This window comes from Vanellus vanellus, assembly GCF_965231255.1.
Source record: "Vanellus vanellus genome assembly, chromosome: 2".
NCBI classification, from domain to species: Eukaryota; Metazoa; Chordata; class Aves; order Charadriiformes; family Charadriidae; genus Vanellus; species Vanellus vanellus.
Genome location: NC_138906.1, coordinates 109079349 through 109106137, shown reverse-complemented (window position 1 = coordinate 109106137; position 26789 = coordinate 109079349). Strand labels below are relative to the sequence as shown.

The following is a 26789-nucleotide window of genomic DNA, read 5'->3' as shown; positions in this document are numbered from 1 at the left end:
AAAGCAGTTTCTGAAGCATTGGTTTTCCCCTGGGCTGAATGAGTAATAGCAGAAAAAAAATGAAAAGTAATGTGACAATATTTACTAGCAAAGCTATACCATCATGAGATACTATACAGTACAGTGGAATAGTGCTACCCTTTCAACAATAATATGAGAATATACTTCTTGGACAGGTTCTGGAATGTAGACAGCAAAATAAAGACTCCTATAAAAATGCTTGATTTTTCTCATGAAACAAAGAAAATCCAAAGACCAGTTGTGTGTTTTTTTATTATTATTTATTATTATTTTATTTTTAATTTTCTTTTATTTGTTAGACAAATTATAAAGTAAGTTTTGCTTAGTATGAAGTTCCACAGTTTGGGAAAGAAGGCAAGTGAGTCTGTGATTTTGGTTTAGATTGTGGTTCCTCTTACTAGATATTTAAAATAAATATTGGTTCAATTTTATCTTGTCTTTAAGTTAGAAAGCTTTTGTCTGGTTTCTCTAGACTCAAAAATTTTTGAGAGCACTATGATTATTTAATGACACTTCCTTTGCTAGCAGTTCATAATCAAGTAATACGTATGTCTGTTTATGCGGTACTCAAAAAGTATTTATATTTTAAAGTATTTATATTATATATATTTTAATAGCTATTTCTTGTTGATGAAGCCCATTTCTGAAACTTTAACAGTATTATTATCTCATTATTATAGAGGTAAAATAAACTACTGTTTGAGGTTATATAATTTAATTGAGGGAAGCTAAATTATTGTCTGTCTTTGTCTTTTTTAGGACTGAAATTAGATTATGAATCAAAACATGAATTTAGGCTCTGTTCAGAAAGTAATGGAAGAGACACAGGTTTTTGGGACCCAACCAAGACAACCTTATAAATTACCTGGAGGTTGCCAACCAGGTGGCCATCTGTATAATTCAAATCTGCCATCTCAAAGTTCCTACCCATGTTCATCTCATTATCCATATACGTCTACGAATTACAGCAGTGACTGGGAAATTTTGGAAGCAGTAAGAATTCGGGAACTGGAAGAAGTCAAAGCCAGAGCTGCTCAAATGGAGAAGACCATGCGCTGGTGGTCAGATTGTACCGCTAACTGGAGGGAGAAATGGAGCAAAGTTAGAGCAGAAAGAAATAAAGCCCGAGAGGAAGCAAGACAATTGAGAATAAAATTAGACAGTGTTGTAAAAGAACTGAGTATGCTTAAAAAAAAATATCAAGATTTAATAAGTGAGAAGGAAAACTTAGAAAATGTAACTGCTTGGAAAACAAAGTTCACTTGCTCAGAAATATCTTATATTAAAAAAGACCTAAGCCAGTTAACATTTCAGGAAGGAGAACCTGTGAAAGAACTGAGCAAAACCAACAAGATTCCTGGGGCAGAAGACACAAAGAAGGTAAACACTGGGGAATATTTTTAGTTCATGAAGAAGCGGGAGATTAAGGATCTAGAATCTAGAAATGGGATTTTTCAAGGATCTTGACCAAAATACTACCTGATCTGTTCAACAGTAAAATCACTTTTTTCACCCATCTAATTACTATTCCTAATATAGGGAAATACAGAAAACAATTCATACCTTTCAACTACAGCTAAACATTTAAGTAACAGGGGATGACTGTTATATTCAATAGCATAGACCACTATTCTGACTTTACCTCATGTTTTAAGGTAACAGATTACCTCTGTTATGTGTTTTCTCCATGTTTTGAGTACTTTTTTGTTATGTCCAAAAAAGCAGTGTAGGTTCCTGGCTTCTGAAACAAAATAATTTAATTTTCCCTTAATGCAACTTCTGAAATGTGGAAAGAGGTGAGGCAAATTCTTCTGTAAAGTTGCAAGATTTTTTTGTTCAGTAAGGAGAGCAATTAAGTTGTTACACAGAATTAAAAAGTCAAGTACGGGCATGGTTTAATACAGCTCCCAGTTCTATACAAAAGAACCGGTTATGATAATCAAAATGGAACTATTTGTTCATGTTTTACCAGTTTTAATTCTGTGCCTTGGCATGTATTTTAAAGTCTTCATAGACAATGCCATGTAAAGTCTATACTTATTATTTGTCTGATAGATAGCAGTCATTGCAGGATTTTTTTTCCCTACATTGTAGAAGTGTTTTCCTACACTGTAGGATTTAGGAATTTTTTTACTTCAGTTGGATGAAAATTGTCAGGATCTTAGGCCTGAATGTATTATACTCAGATTTTTCACTCACTCTGTAATGCACGTAGATTACATTATATTACTGTGAATTCTGGAAAAAAAAAAAACAACATAGTGTTAGTATTGAGAATAAATTTGGCCAAAAAATGCATACCTTTCATACTTTTGGGTAGACAAATGGGCCATAGGAAGGAAATGACACAAAATATATTTTAACTGTTTCTCTTTCTCCTAAGTATAAAAAAAAATGAACTACTTGAAGACTGAAACTTTATATGTGAGTGGAAAATAGTCTTATCTTTTCAGCAGCTTCTAATATTTTCTGATGTAGACTTCAGGAATTCTTCTAAAAACTCAAAAGAACAGAGTGGTATGAAATAAGACTGTTGTTAATCCGCTAAAATGAGACTATCTTTTAAATACAGTTCCTCAGAAGTGATAAAACTTAAACACATTTCTAAAGGAAACCATTGTTTACAAGAGATGTTCAGTCTTCCTAATAAATACGTATTTTATTTTTATTTTTTTTTCTAATTGTTACTAGTTTTGTTTATGTTATGTATGCAAAGCCTACATCATAAAAATAGATATTATAGTGCTTTTAGTTTCTAAATGGAATTCAAATTGATATGTTATACAGATAACTTTGGTCCGTATACAAAACTTGTATAAGTCCATCACCTGCTTCAACATGATTTACATTAGGAGTTTAAGAGTTCTTAATGTAGAGTTTCTCAATATATTATTTGTATGCATAAATTGCATTCCTGATTTTGATAGTTATAGGATTCTGTCTTCACTGTAATTATAGCCTACTAATGATAACTGGAATCGATTTCTTTGATAAAGATACATTAGAAATATTTCAGATATGAAGCTTGTCGTAACAGACTGTGTGAGATATGTTGCAAAATGACAGTGATCCAACTGCAATGACTTTTTTTTGTGCATTCTATTCATATACAGTGCAACTGTACAAGATGTTACTTATGCCCTTTTTTCTTCTACATGACTTAAATGTTTGTAAGAGCCTTGGGATACCCTGCAGAAGTTATGTTAGACTTTTCGCTTCATTTATGTCTTTCTCAGTTGTCATATTTTTCTGTTTTATCAGGATGTAGAGGTAATCAAAGACCAAAGCAATCACAATAAAAAAATCACTCCAAACTCTCCTGATTCCTTTCCCAATGGAGATCCCAGTGTCTATTTGGAGGAACCTAAAAAATGTTTGGACAGTACAGCTAAGACAACAGAGAATGATTTAATACATGTTTCTGTCTTGCATTTGCATTTGGCTGAGATGCAGAAAATCTTACAGAAGGAAAGAGAGTAAGTGCAAAATATATCCTACTTGGGGAAATCTCTATTACAAAATAAGGGGCTTTAGGATACTTCCTAAAATATATATGGTGATATTTGCATTTATAGCTCATATGCTCTCATGTCTAAGCTTTATTAATTGCTATTTACAAGGCTTTGATGAGAATTTAGAAAGAAAATTCAGGGTAAGAATTTTATTTTTTTTTGCTTAATAGTGAACACAATAGTGTGTTTATTGTTTTTCCTGGATTGTCTGTCATTTAAATAAGAAGTGCTCCATACAGAAGTGTTAAGAATGTGTTGTTAATTATAAAACTATACCTATTGGCAATTCAGTATCATCCATATCATGGTGTCTAATCTATGTTATGCTCAGTTATTGGAGTTATTTCTGTATAGTAACAAATTTTCATATATTCTACCAGTAGACTTTGAAAGAATCTAACTGCAGTTAGTTAGACTAAGGCCATTTTTCAATTAAAAGAACATGTGTACAGCTGCAAAATGCTGTTAACCTTTACCTCTTCGCTTGTAGTAAGGTCTATGTCAAAAGCAAATAACAAAGAGAGCAGATACCACTTATCGTATGCTTATTGTATCATATCGGATTTACCTCACATGAACAGTAAATTTGCATTTTGGTGACCTAAAAGAATTCATGTTGATTACACACTATATGTTAGCATGTGAGTCTTTGCGTTTGTAAGAATTCCTTGAACCAGGACAGTATAGATTATCAGTATTGAGCTAGATTGAATCACACCAAAAAGGCTTTCCAAGGCAACGCACAGTATGTGATGTATGATGAATGTAGGAGGAGACTTCAGGCACTGTGTGACTGTAACTTCAAAACCAGCTGAAGTTAATTAGAAAGTGAAAAGGAAGAAAATTCCCCCTCCCTTGCAAATGGGTTCAACAGTTTCAGTTCAGAGTCTGTAATGGTAAGCTGTGATGAAAAATTTCTTTCCTGATGGTTCTTTTCACAATTGTCCTGTAGATAGTACAAGTTTGAGAAAAAAAAAATTAAAAAAACCTTTAGATTCCTACCTAATATTTACTGTGTTCTGCTATATGAATTAGATAGCTGTAGAAAACATACAATAATTCTTTATTTGAATCATATTGCAGCACATGACCAGAAATATGTTCTATGTCATTAAAAAAGATTTAGTTTTTTGTGGAAGCATAAATCCCAGAATGTCTAAATTTTCCAGTTTGTCAAGGTATTTTTATGTGTGAGTTAAAAGACTCACATATCCATTTTCCTCTGGCTGAAATATTTAGGGTCCTAGGTCCTTCATTTTTCAACAGCAATCACAGTATACATACATGCATATGTAAAACTTCCCTTTTAGAAAGGGGATAATTCTTCAACATTTATTTTTTAATGACTTCTTAGAACCAGGGTTTATTAAAATTTGGTCTACGTCCTGTTTGTTTTTTTTTTTTGTTGTTGTTTTTTTTTTTTTTTGTTCTCATGCCTCTCTAACCAATTTGTAGCTGTACTTCAGAGAGACAAATTTTGTCACTTATCCCCAGATGTATACTGACTGTGGTATACGGTAATAAATTTACTGGCACATGCTAAGAACTAGGGCACGTCTACACCATGCAACATATGGCAATGCCAACCTCAGGCAGCAGATGCTCACAGAGCAGTGATTTCCACATACAGCGGGCATTGGTATAACAACTCCCTCTCTAGGTCGCTTTGGGAAACATTTCCCATGCACTAAGATGTTCTGTAAGCAGAATATATGCAACTTAACAATATGAAGCAATTACTTTTGGCAATGCACACAATAAATATCTAGGATTAATGTTACTAGAATAAGCATTGACATAGTCACCAGTGTCTTGAGACATGCTATGAGTCTTTGTTGGACAGGCTGTCATCTGCCAGCTCAGAAAGGGTTGGTCTGCACTGCTTGCTGGAACGGGCTGCTTTTGCTGAGTCTCCACCTTCAGATTCCCAGTTTTTTTCCTCTTAGGGTTTTATACTTGTTCATGTCAGTATTTTTGCTCCTGGATCCTGGAGTTGCTAATAATGACTATCTCAACAATCTCACCCCTGTTTGCATTTTTACTTTTCTTATCTTGCCTGGCTCTAGCTTAAGTACTTTCTCACAGCTCCTTCCTCACAACTTAGCAATTTTCTCAGTAAACTTGAGCCAAGGACACACAGCTGTGCTGCATCAAAAGCAAGCTTGGATCACAGACAGCTTGAACCCCAAGGCCAAAGGTTACCTTGGCAGTCAGTATGAGCTTAGTCATTCAGCACAGGACTTCTCAGCAGTTTTCTGGTTTATATGGAGCACTCCAGAATTGTGGCCATGTTCTTTCCAGTCAAGTTAGCTCATGCAGATCCAGTGTTTGGACTTGCCCCAGTTACCCGACTAATTGCTCCATTAGCTGTTTTGCTTCTTCAGCCTGAGAGGATCTATGCTTCTTGTATTCTGTTTAGAGTTATCTTTGCTAATGCTAATATACCCTAAAGCCATTGATCAGGCTTTGCAAAATATAAAAACAAAGGAGCTCTGAAATAAAAAAAAAAGAAGAGCTCAAAGTTTATGTTTTGACTTTCAAAGAACTTCAGTCTTGGATTTATAATGTAAAATCGCACCCCAAAATCCTCTAGTAGGCACTATGGATTATATCAAATACATATTTGAGGTCCCATTGACATGAATGGGACTTAAAGACGTTATGAGTTGTTCAGCACTTTAAAGAATCATTTGCCTAAAATAGTTATCTTTAGTCATCTTTTGGATCAGTGTTCTCATCTAAATATCTTCTAGTTTCAAGATTTAATTTGTGCCACTTTGAACTTAAAAGTGTTTCTTTGGTCTAAAACCAAAAGCCCACCAACTACACTGGTAGTAATATTGAAGAGGAATTGCTTAGGGCTGAATGGGGAGACAGGCGATGGATACAGGAGGCTCCATCCAAGCATGAAGAAACATTTTTTTCTCTGCAGGTGACCGATCCTTGGAGATATTCAAAAGCCATCTGGACACGGTCTGGAGCAACCAGATCTAGGTGACCCGACTTGAGCAGGGGGGGTTGGACTAGATGAACTCCAGAGATCCCTTCCAACCTCAACCATTCTGTGTAATTCTGTGATTTAACTAGATAATAAGAAGTTAAAATAGGTGGTTATAAGAGCCATTAAAAATGCTCTGGTCTTGATCTTTTGTTTAAGTAGCAATAAGCTGCTTCACTGATCTCTGTTATATTCTTTCTTCCTGTCTTTGTTTGTTTATTTATTTATGTAAATAGTAAACTTTATGTAGTCAGAATCATCTGATTCATTCAGTAGCATCAGAGGGACCTGGTCTCACTTAAGAGGTACTGTAACATAAAATAAAAGTGGTGTGGTGTCTTCTAAGTAAGCACTGCATAGTGGACATTCCTCTCTTATTCTTCAGATTAAACCATTTCTAAGAACTATCAATGCATTCAGTATACTCAATAGACTATTATTCAAAGTATTAAACTGTCATCATTCATGCTTTCACTTTCTCCTGTATTAAGCGCCCCTCTTAATAATATTTTTAGTCCCCCAATGAAGTCATGAAACCATTCCACTGAGATATCCCATTACTTTAGAAAAAAAAAAAAAACAAACCCAAAAAACAACATTCAGTTGAAATGCATATCTTAAATTCTTTACATATGACAGAAGATATCTTGCTCCACTTTGCTTTCTGAGTGACAGTGTTTATTTTATTACTATAACGTTATGGGAGTCATACGTGTTTACAAAGATAAGCTGTGCTGTGTGCTATATGGATGCAGAGAAAGAGATTTCATTTATTTGTAAAAGAAGAGAGAATAAGAAGATACTTCACTCAAATAGATTGCTTCATTAACGTAGCTGACATTTCTTCCAGGACCTGAGCCAGACCAGTCAGTGGTAACTCCTGGTATCTCTAAGCAATTCCGCAGTATGCTGCATACACATGACCCAGACAAATCTCATCAATACCCTTTGCTTTAGTTCCTTAAAGTTAACAGTACTGTTGTGGAAGATTAATGTTAAATAAAATTTTCTTAGAATGTATTTATAGTCAGCCTGGCAATAATAACTTCAGTAATAAGGTTGACAATTTTTATTAGCCTCAGAATAGAAAATAAATACTTTGGCATACAATAGTTTCTTTAACTGCCAGTATTAGAATTTTCTTTTCAAATATTTCAATATTTTTCTCTTTTCTGGTATACTAGCCCTTCATCCTCCATTTTCATAGGTTTTATATAAAGTAAAATGTTCATCTCCCAATATAATAGTGCTTATGCAGTTTTAGTGTTTTTCAGATTTTAGATTTCTTCAACGACCTAACTTCACAGGCCCTATTCCTATATCGATGTTTATAGCCAATAGAATATTCCAGAATTTTCAACTGTGATTTGATTTCATAGAAATGTTAGAAATATAATTTGAAAGTTTTTATTTGTAATTAAGAGTTTTTTCTTTTACTTTTAATTATGTTCCAAATTCTATTTTGCTGCAAAATTGCAAAATGGCACATAAGCATTATACAAATATAAAATGAAATTATGAAGATAGGGGTATGAATTATGAGAAGTTCGTTCTCATCTTTGAAACTTGGTTTCCTGTGAACACAGAAATGAGTTTTTAATTGGTCTCAAAGACAAGAACATCTGTAGTGCCTCTGCTGCTTCATATTTCTTTCATTATTTCCTGAATGACTGAAAATATTTTAATTGGTTAGAAGAGGGATAATTGTAAATATCAAAGTTCATTGTTTCAGTAATACAGTAGCTTTCTCCAAGAAGTCATTGTTTGTTCTTTCTGAATTGTGCATCCTGAGTATTTTTCCTGAATGTAGTAATGGATTTTATGCTCGAATAACATTCCAGAGGCAAATGCGTAATGAGGGTACAGTAACTCTAAGAAAAATAATCCATTTTCCTAAGATCCTTCAAGCATTTTCTAGACCAATTATTTTTTGAAATAAGAAATATATGGTTTTTGGGTTTTGTTTGTTTTTTTTTTACACCTGAGGTAGGTCATCTTTGGTTTCAGTACTGTCTACTTCTGCATATATTCCCATATATATCTGTGTATAAAATAATGTTCTGCCTGTTCCCAAATAACAGTACCTTTTCTCTGAGAATCTTCACTATCTTGTTATGTATCTGGTGACCTGAATCACTAACTGAAGGCCATTTCCAAATTTTCTTCAGTTTAAGCCAAAATGTTATTCTATTTAAATTCTTAATTCTATACTACCGGATTTATTTGTGCTCTGTAGCTATTATTTTTGGTAAATCTCTTAGAATAATTGTATGATTATAATAAAGTTGGTTTAATAAAAAAAAGATATATGGTTGACAAAGGCAGTAAAATATAAGTCAAACTATGAAAAGGCAATTCAAAGTAGTTTGTCTGTTGTCAACTTCAAAAAGATGTTATGCTGACTTTTAAAATGCTTTCTCAGAATGAACGTGTTTCTGGAAAAAGAAATGGAGAAGACAGAAAATGAATTATTTCTTTGGAAATGCAAATATGAAGAACTGAGACAAACCAAGTTGGAAAGCCTGAAACAGGTATGTTAGCAGTACATCATTATCACATGGAGTAAGAAACAAAATTGAGATTTCTGATTTCCTGTGTTGTAACTAAGAGTAAAATCATATCTAGCATTTCTGAAAGTGACAAATCAACCGTTTATCAACTATTTATCCCTGTAGCCTGGGGGGAGGGCACTGCCCAAGACGTGTGAAGAAGCCCAGCCCTGGCTCAGCTGCCATGTGCTGCCATGGCAGCACTGGTGTTGGGGAGCTGCAAGGGTGGCGCTAGGGTGGCTCCATAGTCACAGGAAGGGACTGGATGGGGCAGGCAAGTGCTGGTGCCCCATCCTGATGTGCTGTGAGGGTGGTGGCCATGATATTTAGTGAGCCATGGTTGGGGTCCAGCTGGGCTTGTGTTCAGGTAGAAGGGACCCATGGGGGCAAAGAGGTGTGTGGGGATGTTCTGCCACTGTAAGGATGTTGACCGTGGGCTACTGAGTGGGCATGGTGGGGCTGACAGTCTGGCAATGAGGAGGGAAGCATCCTCAGAGTGAGTGGAGGTACCTTGAGATCTAGGCTGTGGCCAAGAGAGTTGATTCCTCATTAGGGAGAGCCAAGTGCTTGTTCAGGTGGCGCTGGGGGAGAGCTGTGCCACTGCCAGGCCTGGCATGGAGGTCCCAGGCTGTGGCTGTGGGGAGAAGTGGCTTGTCCAGCAGTTTGCATGTGGGAGGGGGCTGGAAACTGATGCTAGTGTGAGACACACCAACAACAGTAGTCGCACACCCCAGGACAAGGTCCCCAGCACTGGCTGGGGCTGCTGCTGCTGCTGGCACAGTAGTGACCTCGGCTCAGAGATGCTGAGGGAGGATGCAGGTCCCCAGGCCTCAGGCTGCAGGCAGTGCCTGATACCTTCCCTTGAGGCTGGGGCAGGGGAAAGAGGTGTCCATACCTACAGGAGGTGTACTCTGGTTAAGGAAATTTGTTGGCCCTTTTGAGCTGCAGGAGGAGGTGAGCATGCTGGGCAGGCTCAGGGAAGGCAAAGGGGAGAGTAACAGGATCTTCACAGGGTCCTCAGAAGAAAGAGAGTCTGAACCACACAGGAGGGGCAGCCAGAGACTGAAATCAGTTGCAGGGTAAATAGATCCAACAAAACTCAAAATGCGTATCTATATAACTAAATATAGATATAGAATTTTAAAATTCCTATAAATTTAACATCTCAGATTTTGAATAATCCAGGAAAATCACTTAGCTTTCTTCTTATGTTTTGGAAAAGATTGCAAGCAGTCTATTAAATTCCAAGTTCTAGTTACAAGCACATACATATGTAAATGGAATTTCCTTCATAGATGAACATTCACAGCAACAAATTAACATCTGTCATATTTGAGTTCCTTCAGATTTCAGTTCTTTATTTTCTGCTTGCTCATTAAGTAGGATTTTAGCTTGTTATACTTCTGCACAACAGGGGAACTCTGAATTTAGCTAATTGTTTTGCTTAAGAAATGTAGTCTTTATGTTTTATGGCACTGTCAGCAGGAATAGAACAACAAGTGAAAACTTGCTGAGACGAGGTTGGAGAATGATAGATTCCAATTTTTATATATGTGCATGCATATATATATGTGTTGCTGCATTTTTCTTGGGAACATGCTGAACTGCTTCAGTTGCTAGCAGGAATGATATTTTGAGCATTCTGTTTGTCTTCAGAGATTTATAAGACATACATCTAGTTTTTAAACTACAGGAAAACATTGGTCTTGATGAATCTGACTAATGCAAATGAAATTACTTACATTAGTGGGGTTTCTTATAAATGAAAATTCTTCCTTTATTGACAAAAAACGAATCTTGTGTGTTGTCAATGCGTGTGTGACTGTCACTATATATTACAGTTGAGAACTGGATGCTCGACCACCATACAAGGTTTTTGACGATGAAAACTTTGAAGTTGAAATAAAGGAAAGCACAAACACATAGTAGGCTAAGCATGGAATCTGATTTGCATACACATTTGCAATACTAAATCACAAAGGAATTTCCAGATTAAGAACAGACTAATCGTTACTTCTGGATTATTTTCATATCCTTGACTCAGAGATTTTGGTTTCAGTCATGCATAAATTAATCTGCTATTTCCATTGGTAGATCACATCCCAGTCCCACTGGGAATGTAGAAAAAAATACTTGGTTTGCAAGTGACAGGGCCACAGCAAATTAAACCATTTTTAGCAATGGTCAGCTCGGCTAACCTTTTGGAAGTTTGAGAGATTTTGTGTAATTCTAGAAGCTTTACAGCTGCCAAGATTTGAGTATTAGTGCTCCCAGTAACTAATTACTTTCTGTTAAAAGATAAGTATTCACTCACCTTTGAACAAACTAAATATGGAAAGTCTTAGTGATCTTGATAATCATCTTTTAAAAAAATGATGCAGTCTGCATCAATTTGGAAATTGTAAATAAATTTTCAATGTATTAAGTTAACTAAAAAAAAGTAGCGAAGTGGTAATTTATGTTTGTAGTAACTACAAGCATTACAGATAGCTTTGAGTGACGCTACCATTGAACTTGTCCTTTTTGGGGTCACAAATTAGATCATTTTAACAGCTGCAAAAGGAAGTTGCATTTAGTGTGGAAACTGATAATTTATTTTTCTGTTGTAAAAAGTCTGCCCTCCCACTGAATAGTAAAACAAGAAGTTAACGTTAACACTAAGCAGCTTAGAGTTCAAATCTTGGTATAGTTTAAATTGATATTTGACAACACTGTCTCTTTATTTGCAGTCAGTCAAACGTCATCTGCTTTTACTGCCTATGATTTTGTCTCTTTCTCTATGGACACTCCGAAGTCCTCATTCATTTAGCTTTCTCTGGCCTTTCCTTAATTTCAAGTAAGCTTTCATATACCAGTTTCAAACCAAGTAATAACTGGCTATTCTTCTTAAAGATTACCTCCTCACTACAGATTAGGGCTTGAATTTTACTTTATTTGGATGACTAGTGTGTCTTTGCTTTCTTTACAGAGCTAGTGAATTAAGACTTTATGTCCACCAAATATTTTTCCAGGGAGAAGAGAGGAATGGAAGTGGTGTGTCCCTTCATTACATTTTGTGTTTATGGCAGGAAAAATGTGCTGTACTTTCTTATTTTTAAAAAGGGTGAAGCAATTGCTCAGTATAATATTACATCTGAATTATTGTGTTTGCGTGAGATCCACAGAAGGGAAAAGATCAAGTCTGTAAAACCACTAAATAAATAAGGGTTGTTGACATTAGATATATTTAAAGTAATCTTTGTAGGAAAACCTAGAAATCTTTAAATTCTCTGGAGAACATGAAAATTTTGACGTCAATGATGTTGCTAGTTGAATGTCCATAATCATCTGCAGAAATGGGCTGTACAATTTTGTCAGATACACCCTAGTTTACAGATCAATTAAAAAACCTTACAGTTTGAAAGACATAAAAAGTGTATCTGAGTCTGATTAGTTAGGTCTTTGGACTCTGCAAAACAGCAAATCCTTGGTGTGTTGCCCTGATGTTTGTAATGACAGGATTGTAGTTAGCAAGACTGTTGAAGTTCAATCTTATAACATGCACAATAAAACATTATTGTTTACACTCTTTGCAAGTCTTCCTCAACATTTTATATCTGTCTTCATCATTTCTGGAGGTTGTGCTTTTCTGGTGCTTTAAAAGTTAAATAGGATGGACTATTTACAAAGCAATTTCACATTATACTGAAAACAGTGAAAAATGCATATACTGCTATACTCCACTGGTGTGCACTGTAGACTTACAAATGCTACTATAGGCAGTGACTTCTGTGTTGTTTAAAATATTTTTTTTGCTAGCTGAAATACAGAAAGTGCCCTTACTCTACATTGGCTAGTGTGTTGGTAATTAATGAGGGAAATTCATAGCCCAGTTTGTGGGATATGAGGCAAAAATTACACTAATTGTTACTTAAAGACTATTGGAACATGAATATGAAAAGGAATGTCGTTAGATTAAAAGACACACAGGCTAAACTAGCATTTTGTATCTTAGGCAGAGACATTTCTTTTTTTGCACAGAGTTGAAGGCAAATCACCAGCACTGTCGATTTGGCAATAGAGCCAAAGCAATATCTTTAAAGAACATTTAGAACAAATGTTTTCTGTTATCTCAGTTTATAGATATGTTTTACACTGTATCTTACGGAAGGCCTCAGGGGTCTGGCACGGGAGCGAGAAGTTCTCAGGATGGCAGCCATCAAGGGAGAGAGAGAACTTTGCAGCAAACTTTCTAATTTATAGTGAATGTGACATTCATGGTATGAAATAATCCTGTTGCCCAGCTTGGGCCAAGTGCTCAGGTCTCGCTCCTCCTCATCCTGCACCTGGCAAGCTCAAAAGCACTGAGACCTTGAAACGCACACACCATAGCTACAAAGTAGATATTCTCACAAATTCAGACACTAGAGTCTTCTCAAAGTGCAGTCTTCCCAAGTATTAGAAGAGAAATTAGTCCCATATTGCTCCAACCAGGATATTTAGATACTACAGAATAGCCAATAGTTTGTTTCAGTGAGCTAAAGGAATCTTTATGAAGTTTGATATCAGAATCCTCAAGGCTGAGTTTTAAAACATCTTTAGGGAATTCAATGAACACAACCTCTGAATTATTTGTGAACTTGAATGACTTTGTAAAGTGGAAACTCAGTGCAGTTCATTTTCCTGAGTTAAAATCTCATTGTTTTTAGACTAGATCTAGAATTCGGAGTGTTCCTTGTTGGGCTCAGTCCTTCATTTGTTTGAGAGACTGATGTTGTTTTCAGATTGAGTGAAATGGGATGATGACGTTACCACACATCTGACTGGTGGTTTGATAAAAGTACTAAAATAATTATTTTAGATATACACCACGTTTCTTTATCCTGCCTAAATTGCAATAACTTACAGGTAGTTTGAGAGTAAGGAAAGAATTCTGGAGCGTTGCTTAAGCAAGAATTCTTGTACAGCCTTCACTATTCTTTCCATTGTTTTCATAAATCAGGTACCAGTTCTTCTTTCTCTAGAAATTAGGTACTCAATGTGAATATTTTTCTTGTCCAACATAAAGTATAATTTGTGATGGTGCATAACATCAAGGTTCCAGTTGATTGCCTATTTTCCTAAAAATGTAATTTGGAAAGTGTTGGAAAAATCTACTATTGCATTGACTTTTTTTCCCCCATACTGGCTTCTAACAAGAAATTTAAACTGTACTGAGTTGTATCTGCCAATATTTCCTGGGTCTTCATTGCATGTTTGGCAATGAGATACAGACCGAGACCAGGATTTTTTTTTTTATATAAGGGCATTCCGTTATAACTGAAAGATGAAAACTTGTCCTTATTTCTGTGAGGAAATATATTTAGAAGAAATATACATGTGCATAGTGAAACGTATATGTGGACACTGATTTTCCATGAAAGGAATGACATGCCAAAGCTGCGTCATTTGTAGAGGTTTGTTTCACCTGTTGATCTGCCACAGGCAGAAAGTATAACCTGGTCAGGAAATGTTTTGAGGTATGGGAGGAATATGCACATGGTCAAACTTGTATATATGGGTGTTTATATACATGAAGCAATATTTGTCCTAGAGGTTAGCATTGCATTTTTAACAAAAAAAGTTTTTCAAAGCTTAGGCTGAGGAGTCCAAAATTATGACAAAGTAGCTTCTTAATAATGTATTAGTGTGGTCAGTTCACCATATGGTCCCATATCAGAAATAATTTTTTGGCAGTGTCTAGTTTTAAAAAAAAGACCCCCCAAAAGTTTTATTAAATATGTTTAAATATCCTGAATTCGCCTTTCAGGATTATACTTTAGTATACGCTTAACTTCTTGCTTAAGTAAATATTCCTGCTAGTAGGCTTACTGGTTAATCATTCACATTAAAACAGCCTGCGCTAAAATAAGCAGCTTCTTTAAAAAACAAACAAACAAACAAACAAAAAAATCAAACCAAACCACAACAACAAAAACCACTGATGAATTAAATGTGACAACTGGTAGAATGTGCAAAATTGAATTTAGTACCTGACATGTTAAAGACATTAAATTAAAGACATGAGTATTTTGAACTTAATGATGTAGTTGCTTTTGTCTATCCTTATCCAGATAAGGATAGCGATGTGTCACTTAAAAAATAAAACTCTAATTTGGGGAAAGGTTTGATTGGAAAAATAACCTTAGATCATTCTCTTTCTTAGTTTTTGAAAATAAAATGCTATTTTCTAGGCATGATAGATATTTGCTCTTCCTACTAGAAAAAAAAAAAAAAGCTTTATTTTCTTGGACACCCCCACATCAAATTCCTGTGTCTTGGATATTTTTTTTTTTTTATTTTCCATGGAAAATAATCCTGTCACCTTGCAAGCTCTTGTTATAATGTTAATAAGAAATGCGTAGGTGATACTTCATTTGTCCAGGATTTAACACCTTTATACTTATGGACAGTTTCCATTGTGGACTCAGCAGGACTGATAGGAATCACTGCCTATGTTGAGTCACAAGTCATGAGGGCTTGTGAAATCCATTGCTGTGTAGTAATCTAGAGTTTTAGGTTTCCTATATGGTAAATGGATTAAGTAATTGTTTGCATGGCTTTGAAGGGAAAACGTGAGGAACTGGAATGATGCCTGCCATCTGGGATACAGTTATATTTATGCACTTTTCAGGATGGCTAGGTAATTTTGCTTCTTAACTTGTGTGTGTGGAATAAAAAGTCAGATCTACTGTTTCGTTGTGGCTGCTGAAATGGAATTTTTGAACCAGCTATAGCATATACAAGAGAGCTGTATTGCTTCTGGAACAAAGAAGTAGTACTTTCATGGGAGGTAGAAAAGGAAGCGAACCAGCCATGTTTTGTTTTGTTTTTTTTTTCCTTTTTTTTTTCTTTTTCCTGCTTTCATTTTTCTGTTTAATATGTAATAGGAATTTTCCTGTTTGGTTTTCTTGCTTAAAGAGAACTATCTGGCACTGAAGTAAGTGCCTCTGCACTGAAACATTGCATTTTCACTTTGAAACAAAGGAGTCAATCTTAGTAAAAATTGTGAGTGTTTTGTTTGGATACAGTCAAAAACTCTCCTTGTTTGCATCAGTGGAGCACTGGATATTTCTTTGAGCAACAACATGAATGATAACCCAAAGTCAATTAGAAATCTGCTGATAAGAACGAACTTTGGATCAGTTCCTAATTTAAACTGGTTAGTAACAGGTGATTAAAAACTGTGCCAGAAGATTCTTCAGGGACCTTTGTAACTTCAAATTACCAAGATAATATGTTATTGTAGGTATGGTTCAGATAAAACAGAAGAGTTGTCATGTAAACTGCACTGAAAACAGTAAAACTATTTCTATAGGCACTTGCCACCAGACCATTGAGCTATGGAAATTACCTTACGTAACTGCTTATCTAGATCCAGTGACTAAAGCTGTATATTTCAGTTTCATACTCGGAAAAGAGAGCTGTGTGGAGGCAACGTTTTATACCATATTTATCTGAAGTCTAAGCAACACAGCACTTCAAAATTCCATTCAACAAAGTCAGCTTCTGCATTTCTTGAATCCTGTTGAACTTTCAGTTCAGAAGAGAAAATAAACTTAAATACTGGTTTAATCGGTCCCTTTTAGCATAGGCTGTTGCTTAGGGAGAATGCTCACTGCATCAGGACATGGCAAATTTTAGAATCTGGTGTACAGTACAAATTACCTGCACATTAGGTAATGTTGGTATAATAGTCTGGTATTCATCAAGCATCTTTGATGCAGTCCTGATTTTCCTGAAATTTTAATATTATGTCCAAACAGACTTGCAAATTTTTATTAAGTATATTGGTATGGATTTTTTTGGCCTACAGGAAAGTAATGACTACAAATTCTACTGTGGTTTCACACTATTTAGTATTCTAGTAATCTAAGATGTATTTATTTTGAGAGATCTACAATTACAGCAAACATCCTATTCCCAGCACCACTTAACTATTAATCTGAAAAGTCAACAATCTTCCTCTGTAAGATAAGTGATCTTGCATAGTTCCTGACCTAAATGTAGAATGCTTTAGAGTCATAGAATCATAGAAGGTTAGAGTTGGAAGGAACCTTAATGATCATCTAGTTCCACCCCCCTGCCATGGGCAGGGACACCTCCCACTAGACCAGGTTGCTCAAGCCTGGCCTTGGACACTTCCAGGGATGGGGCTTCCACAACTTCTCTGGGCAACCTCTTCCAGTGTCTCACCACCCTCAGAGTAAAGAATTTCTTCCAAATATCTAACCTAAATCTACCCTCTTCCAGTTTAAAACCATTACCCCTCATACTATCGCTACACTCCTTGATGAAGAGTCCCTCCCCATCTTTCCTGTAGGCCCCCTTTAAACACTGAAAGACTGCTCTAATGTCTCCCCGGAGCCTTCTCTTATCCAGGCTGAACAACTTCAACTCTGTCAGCCTCTTTTCACAGGAGAGGTGCTCCAGCCCTCTGATCATTTTTGTGGCTCTCCTCTGGACTCTCCCCAACGGGTCCATATCCTTCTTATGTTGGGGGCCCCAGAGCTGGACGCAGTATTCCAGTGTTAGCTGCTGTCAGTTGACTATTGCTGTCAGTTTTGATGTATTGTTGGTATGATTCATTAGCAGTTACATCAAAAAATGTACTGTAAACAGAGATAATTTTACTTAGTATTTTCTTTTCCTGTTTATCAATTAGCATTATTGTTACGTCTTTAATGTTATTAATTTAATAATTTCTAATAATCTGGGTTGAACAGTGTTCTGATCTGCAGCACATCATACCGGTGCAGTCTAGGAAATTCTTGAGACTGATGACAATTCGAATTTGCTTTCAGTGCTTCCAATCATGCTGACCACTATTGATATACTGTTTTCTTACAGTTCCTTATTTATTTATAAATTTTGCTCAATAAATGACTATAAAGTCAGGATGGAAGGTCATCTTAGAAATTGGTTGGAAACAGAGAGGTGTTGACCTTCTGTGAGGCAAATAAAACTTCAAAAATAAAATAAAAGAGAGAGAGAGATTACCCATTGCACTGTTTACTTTTGGTTTTAGGTGACTTTCTGCATGCCTACATTAATCTTCTTGTGATAAACCCCTGTATTTTTTAAGTAAGGGTTATCATCTTCCTTTTAGAGTGCTTATTAGAATGGTTCATAGCTTATTCTAGTCCCTGAATTAGTTACTAATAATAACTAATAATATTACTAAACACATAGCAATAGATAACTATTTGAAGCAAAGTGAGACAAGCTGTTATAGTCTGGACTACAATTAAATTTGTATGTGGTATATCTGTAAAAATCCCAAATTTTTAAATTACCTTTGGTAAATTATAGATAAATTATAATTGTTCTGAGAGTTCAGACTAACAATTTAATCAGTCATCCTTTTGCATAGAATAGAAGCTTATTTTGCTTCCAATACAGTCTGTATATGTATTTCTACTCATAGGCATAGAAATTGACAACTCTGTTCTTTATCCTGATGTTGGAAAAGATTTGCATTAGTCAATCTCAGCTCTCTAAGGGGGTAGTCTGAAGAGGTTTGTTGTATTAGGTTTGGGGAGGAAAAAAAAACCAAAAAAAGCCACTCACACACACGTTCCCCTCCCCCTGATAACATCACTAGCAACAGAATTAAACTAACTTCAGATCATAAAAACTCTTAAACTAAGCAACTTCAGTTTGCCATTGCAACAATACTTAGATCAAAAGGGAAATAAGGAGAGTTTAATAAAAGGTTTAAGTGTCATTAAAAAAAAAAAAATTCTCAGCAGAGGCTTATTATGTGTTCTTTTGAAATATAAACCAAAATGTCTAGTACTGAACCTTTAAGGACACTTGAGAACTAGTGAACAGTCTTTTTTCTTTCTCTTTTTTTTTAAACGTAAAGCTAAGATGTCACCAAGGCAAATTAAGGGATGAAAGCCCATGCTTTGCTTCAGATCTTTTTGGTTAAGAATGCTCCAAACCAGCTGCCCTTTGAGATTTAAAATTGAATTAGGAGAAATAATTGCTATAATCCCTATGCCTAAAACAATCTTTGCCATTTACTTAGGTTTTTTAACACAGTTTGTTTAATCTATTACCGCTGTCACCCCTGCTGTGTTCTGTCATAATCCAATCAGCTGCAAGAAAAGCATGCTGCTGTTTGTAAAACAGACAAACCAAACAACCTTCATGGTGTGAATGTCAAGAGCTCCTGTTCTCCTGTGCTCAGTAGTGAAACATAAAGATTAAAGTGTGATTTTATTGTTTTTAAAATAAATTCATTTCAGATACATTTCCTAGATCAGTTGATTGTCAGTTAATACAGGGATTTTTACTTGTTTATTCACTGGATTAAAAATTCAACCTCTCCACGCATAGTAACAAAAGCAACTACGCACTTATTAGCACATTGGAGTTCTGACTCTGTAGATGACTGATGACTTGTCAAATTTTGAGAGTTTTGGTTGACATGTGTCCTTTATAAGTTTCAAACAGTATTCCCCAAGGGATTAACTGAAATGTGAATTCTTTTCTTAGCTGAGATTAAAGAACACTTTAAATTCACCTAAACCACTGTATAATGTTCATTTAAATTATTCTTGATTGGAACTATAATTGTTACATTCAGCTTTAAGCAATGCAGTTTGAGAATTAAGTCATATTAATCCCATCTCAAGTATCACTTGCATGTACGAATATAGCAAATGGGCATGTTGTGCATGCCATTTTTATGTAAGGTCACAATTATTATGCTTATCTAGGCACCAGTATTTTGCTACATGTATCAAAAAAAATTAAGAAAATTGAAGAAAATATGAAGAGTTTGCATTAGAAAAAGATGTTACAAAAAGATGCCCAGTACATCCAAAGGAGTTTAGAGTCAGCCTCTGTTTCTAATTATGGGAAGCACTTGAATCTGATATTTTTTTAGCATTATTCAAAAAATAACCCTCAAGTCAAAGGATATTTAAAGAATGCCTGATATTAAAGTTATAAGTCCATCATTACTGAATTCTGTTGGAAGTGTTTTCTATTCATGTAGACATGTAATTATTGTCTTGAATGAATACTCCTTTCTGTTGTGAGAACCAAGGCTCCAACTTTGGTTTCTGCAGTTAGGAATTATTCTGAGGGTCACTCTCTTCAGATTTGCACAAGATGGAATGAAAAGTGTTTGACTTATGAAGAATTTCAAGGAACTAGGAAACCTTTAAAAGTGGCTAGTATGAAGAAGAAGTAGGCTAGGATGGATCCCAAGTAGAAAGTTAATATTGGATAGCCTGAAAGATCATAGCAAAAGAGCGTGTTCTTAAGCCATGTAGTAAATTTGCAGAGTCAAGTTAGCGAAATAAACTAGCACGCCATCCTTATGGCATAGCCAGGTAAGGCAAATATGACCTTTGATGTAGTTGTTGGTATATTTTATAGCATGAGCATTACTTCTAAAATACAGAAAAGCCATACAAGTAGGAAGCAATATATCTGAATAATATCTAAACTGAGAATCACAGAGCAGCTGAGGTTGCGAGTGATACTCTGTCAGTTCTGGAGGTGAGGTTCTTTGTCCCAGTCTAACTCTGAACCTCGGGTTAGGGTTGAGCAAAAGAGAAAATTTAGAGGTGCTGCTGGAGGAGGTCTGGGATTGGGCAGCCCAAGGAAAGTTAGGGTAGGCGAGATATGTGTACTGTGAGGGGCTTTGTGGTGTGGGCCAGAGGTGGGGGTCTTAGTCCCAGTCAGAGCTGGAAAAAAAGATAGGCTTGAGCAAAAGAGAAAGGCTAGTCATGTTTTTGGGGACAGGGTGAAGAAAAAAAACAGAGAATATGAAAATAATATTGAATACAAGCCAGCAATAAGTCCTTGCTGAAAAGAATTGTAATGGTATCCTGGGCTGCATTAGGAGAAGCGTTGCCAGCAGGTTGATGGAAGTGATCCTTCCCCTTGACTCAGCGCTGGTTAGGCCACACCTGGAGTACTGGGTCCACTTCTGGGCTCCCCAGTATGGGAGAGACATGAACATACTGGAAACAGTACAGCAAGGAGCCACTAAGATGATGAGGGGACTGGAGCATCTGTCATATGAGGAAAGACTGAGAGAATTGGGACTGTTCAGCCTAGAGAAGAGAAGTCTCAGGGGGATCTTATCAATGTTTGTAAATACCTGAAGGGAAGGTGTATAGCAGACGGAGCCAGGCTTTTTCAGTGGTGCCCAGTGACAGGACCAGAGGCAATGGAGACACACTGAAGCACAGGAGGTTCCCTCTGAACATCAAGAAGCACTTTTGAACTGTGAGGGTGACCAAGCACTGGCACAGGTTCCTCAGAGAAGTTGCTGAGTCTTCCACCTTGGAGATACTCAAAAAACATCTAGACATGGTCCTGGGCAACCGGCTCTGGGTGCTGCTACTTGAGCCAGGGGGTTTGGACCAGATGACCTCTGGAGGTCCCTTCCAACATCAACCATTCTGTGATTCTAGGATGCTGTTTGCAGAATTAAAAGGAGGAGGTGGGGAATTGCCATTGGGAAGATATTGTCTGCTTTTTCGTCAAGTAATAAAACCTTTTGGTACATCTACTGTTGCCCATAATGTAATATAACTATAAGGAAAATTGATGTGTCTGTATAAAATGATATATATATATATGGATTTGGTATATATAAAATGAGACAATATGAGTATTTTCTTCTAAAAACAGCAGTATAAATTTTAAATGATCAAATGGCTTGATAGACCATTTATTATTGGCAATTTAATTATTATAATTAAATTCTTTCAGTAAGTAAATAGGTCTCACTTATCATGTTCGTCTTATGAGGGAAGGGAGGAAAATTTCAGGATGTTTCCTAGTATCTTAATATATAGAATATCTGTAATTATCTGTAATTATCTGATATTATTAAACCAGTCTAAAAAAAATAAAACATTACGGCAAGTTTGTGAAAATGTAGGAGGAACAGTACTCGGACATCCTGTAGAGATTTCTTATCTTTTTTCTAAGTTAGAAATCAAGATTGTTAATTTTTCTTGTGAGGACATTAATTCTATCTAAGATGCAGGAAATAGCAAGCACCCAGCCTCCCTCTGACAAATCACATCAGCAGACGGGTGTCCCCATTCCCTACAGCAGTCTCCTATGGCTATTATTCACCACTAGTGATCCTGAGTGGCTCAGGCTCACCCACCAGAGAGGCATCTCATCTACCGCAAGAGCAGTGAACCTGTTCTGAAAGTCCAAGTTACCAGGTGGGGCATGAACTTTCTTCGTAGTGTGAGAATTCACCAGTTTCCAGCCTTCGTCGGCATGCGAATTTCCACTTTCCAACTTCATATAGGCATAGGCTCTTCCTGTACCTCCACTGCAATTGGAAGTTCAGGCTCTTGAAACAAGGAAGCACAACCCCTTGACAACTGCACACGTCCTGCAGGCTTGGAGACCATGGGCCCAGCAAGAGGCTCAAGGGACTCCCTGCAGTCTGACACTTTCAGAGTTGTGTCCTCCTTCTGAAGCTCTGTCTGGGTCCAAGAGTCTGATAGTGAAGGAACAGTTGCTTCAGTGGCTCCTCACGTGGCAGCAGCAGGTACACACAAGTTCCTCAGAGGGTTCCATGAGTCCCCCAACAATCCCTGACAAAGTGACCAGAAACTCAAGAAGAGACTGAAAAAAGAGTGCTTTCAATTTTTACCTGGAGAATGTACTCACAGTGATTATTTCATCTGGGCTGCTTAGAAATTCAGTCATGTCGTGCTTTGGGCTGGACAATCAATATTGATAATAAAATTCAGGGATGGTTCTTACACAAATATTTTATTTTGAGGTGTGCAAACATATGGCTTGCTACCTTTTTGACTGCAAACAGGAGTACAATATGAGAACTCCCCAACCAGGAATGGTGATAAAATATTGAAATATTCATATTAGCAAATATGAGGTAAAGCTGCACTGAGAATGACCCCTGAAATGAGGCTGGTATTCTGTTTTATTTTGCAAGGTGGATGAAGATCATCAAGTTTAGTTTTTATTATTTGTAGTATTTTCAACAATTAAATTTGCATATAGAAGATGCATTAGTGGTCATAATAATCAAGTGTACTTTTTATATATATATGTGACCAAGGAATCAGTTTTGTCTCTGACTTCCCTCAGCTGAAACACACTTTACTGACAAGAAAAATGACAGGTATTTATGCAGACTGGCAACGTACAAGGTTTGCATCATGAACTACAGATTGCTGAGTTCCGTTCTGAAAGATAATAAAGTACATGGTTCATTTTTCATGTGCATTAGTAACTTAGTTGATCAGGACATGTCGACATGTTTGATATATTGCCTGGCTATAAGAATGAATACATATTACGTATTTGTTCTCTTTAACCTATGGGTGAAAGCCTCTCCATTTGCAAGACAGCCTACCATTTGGCATATATCTCAATAAAACTGTTTTCTTATGTAAGAAGACTTCATTCTTCAATATTCTTGTCTGGAAAAATTCTTTAATGTTACATAGCTATTAGAACCTGTGCAATCATCTCTTTTCCCCTGGATACATTCACTAAAATAAAGGACATGACATGTGTGATTTTCCCACACAGTGTGAGTGTGAACATTAATTTCAGTATTTCAAGAATATATGTCTTATATCAGATTACTTTTTTTATATGTATATATGAGAAAGCAAACAAAACAAAAATATCAAATGGGAACCTTTGTTCTTTGATGTTCTTTTGTTTTTTTAAGTTTTGTTTCAATTTAGTTTATGATTGATATCTCCTTTTAATACCACTTATATTTTTCTTCGGGAAAGCTGATTTTCATATTATTTTAGGGTTAAGTACACAGGTATTTTCTATAAATTCTTTGTTAGTCTGTATGTTCTGAATATGTGCACTACTGAATTGGCAGCAGAACTTCATAAAGTTTATTTATTTCAGAAAAAATGTATGTTATAGTTGCATTTGAAAAATGTCTTCTGTTGATACCACACTGTTTTGGTATATTGCCTGAAAATAAGAATGAATATATTGGCTGTCTGTACTGATCACCAGCTATTAGAGAAAAACTAAAGTGATACAATCAGAAAAACAAGGACCCTGAATCCTTGTGGCAGAATTTTTGGTTTTTTGTTTGTTTGTTTGTTTATTTCTAAAAACGAGTAGTATATTTCAGGATGCTATCTTTCAGACTCTTATAAGAAGGCCTGTAGAATTAAGAACCACAGCTTTATGGGGCTACTGTGTCTTGAAGATATTGTAGATGCTTTTCAGTGGATCTAGTTTTGTTAAGGCTCGTGGGGTTTAGCTGCAAAATGAAAAATATTTGTAACAAGCCTCTTAATGATCAATTTTAATTATTTAAGCACTGTAAGATGTATTTTCAGTTTCTGATAGCAAACCTGTCAGTCAATCTGGTTACAACCAAGTTTTGGGCACTGCAAATGTTATTATTGTAGACTTTTTTTCAGCCTGAAGATAGTACAAGTGCAGGCTTCTTTCTCCTGCAGATGTAACTAAGACAGATTTTTTGTCTTTTCATTTCAGCTGGTGTACCTAATTTCAGAAAGAAACTGAATACTTCTTTTCAGTTTTAAATCCTAACTCTAATTATCAGCTAGGACATATTTACCTGACACACTTACTGTTCTTCTCCATCAACAGTAAAATCTGTTTTGGGGGCCACTGGGGAGACGGGATTTTATTTACGGAATGTTATACTAAATCAGGGAGAATCTGAGATAATAGGGGTTTAAGGGTGATCATGTAATGACATGGACCTGTTGGACCAAGTCCAGAGGAGGGCCACAAAGGGCTTGGAGTACCTCTCCTATGAGGACAGGCTGAGAGAGTTAAGTTTGATCAGCCTGGAGAAGAGAAGGCTCTGGGGAGACCTTAGAACAGTCTTTCAGAACCTAAAGGGAGCCTACAGGAAAGATGGGGAGGGACTTTTTATCAGGGAATATAGTGATAGTATGAAGGGTAATGGTTTTAAACTGAAAGAGGGTAGGTTTAGATTAGATATTTGGAAGAAATTCTTTACTCTGAGGGTGGTGAGGCACTGGAACAGGTTGCCCAGGGAAGTTGTGGAAGCCCCATCCCTGGAAGTCTTCAAGGCCAGGTTGGATGGGGCTTTGAGCAACCTGGTCTAGTGGGAGGTGTTCCTGCCTGTGGCAGGGGGGTTGGAACTAGATGATTGTTAAGGTCCCTTCCAACTCTAACCATTCTATGATTCTATGATTCTAAGTAATTATGTAAATATGAAAATAGACATTATGTGGGAGAAGAGACAGCTAAAATAGTGCAAGATATATCAGAAAAGAATGATTCATATTCCTACATATTTTAAAATATTTATTCAAATATTCATGCTTTTCTGACAAGCCTACGAGAATGTCTACCTGACAGAATTGTCCTTACATCTTATAGCTATCAGAGATTTTATTTATAGCATGTTTGTATATCTTTACTCTCACAGTCCTTTCTAGTTCTAACTGGTTTACTAGATATTTTTTGCAATAGCTCGTTATCCATGTATGAAAATGTGAAATAAATAAGCAGTACTGTACAACTCGATAGACAGTGACAGTTTGGATATTCCTCTAGTGTCAATCTTTTTATGAATTGTGATTACAATGAAGAAGGCCAGCATACATCCAGAAGCTTTCAGTATTTGTTTAATCGTCTTCCTTATTGTTTTTCACCTGAAAAATGTAAATATATCTTTTGTTTAAAATAAGATAAAGCATAAAAACACTTCAGAATTTTACAGTAAAAATGAGTGCACGATGTGTTAGTATTCTCTTTACCGATCTCAAGAGTTTAGATAGGTAAAAGTAGTCACTCTGAAGTTTTTTAATTATTTTCAGATAATTGGTGAAAGTAGAATGTTGGACATGCATTATTTATAATACTATCTGGTACTCATTGACAGAAAACTTTTTTCTTTGAATGCATAGTAGTTTCTCCTGAAGAGCAGGTGGTTGATGTTAAACAATTCTTCATGTGAATTCATTGTTTTAAGTGAGGGTCCATCAGACACGTTACAATCCATGCAGATGCTACATTTGAGAAACGAATGCAGCAAACGTCTGAAATATCAGCACTACCGTGTCCTGATATGCATGTTAATGTGGACTGCTAAAGCTGATTAAGGATTATTTAAGATGGACACCATTCCTAGTTTTTCAGTGAAGATGTTAATGTTTATTTAGTTTCATGTAATTGATACATAGTCCATATCAACTTGAACTTAAAAGAAACTGATAAAAGCAGTGCCAGAATCAACACGGAAAGAAAGATCTTTGAGATCAAGGGTAATTTTCCCCACCTCATTCTCAACATTTTCCTTTTCTTTAACTTATTTATGCCTTTCTGCTTATGTTATTCGTGATTGTTGTAAATTTTCAGCCTTTAAGTTTTTTACGTATCTATGGACAACTTATATTCCTGCATAAAATCACTTGTGGTAAATTACCCGTATACACAAAAGAGTTCTCTCTGTGTGCAGATTGGGAAGAGGAAAACAAATGACAGGAAATCAACAACTTTTCTTTTAATGTCAACATAGTGCAATGATATCAGCTTGCAGCAGACTTAAACATTTGAGTAGTACCAGAAGGAAGAAATATTTGATTACTAAACATGCTGGTGCTCAGATACATGCATTGTTGTAAATATAAGCATTCATTTAAAAGTTCAATTTTTTGCAAGCCTTGGCATCTCAAGATATTGTCA

At 36.0% G+C, this 26789-nt stretch overlaps 1 protein-coding gene across 1 annotated transcript in view; it reads left to right on the top strand.

Annotated features, from left to right (window-relative positions):
- Positions 1-795: 795 nt before the first annotated feature.
- The window catches only part of CCDC102B (coiled-coil domain containing 102B), a gene marked incomplete at both ends in the record, with an annotated part of 159474 nt that continues 133480 nt past the window's right edge, over positions 796-26789 (top strand). The window contains 3 exons of the mRNA XM_082479383.1: positions 796-1401; positions 3283-3497; positions 8954-9062. Of these exons, the coding sequence (XP_082335509.1) occupies positions 796-1401; positions 3283-3497; positions 8954-9062 (930 nt within the window). The remainder of the gene's footprint in view (positions 1402-3282; positions 3498-8953; positions 9063-26789) is intronic.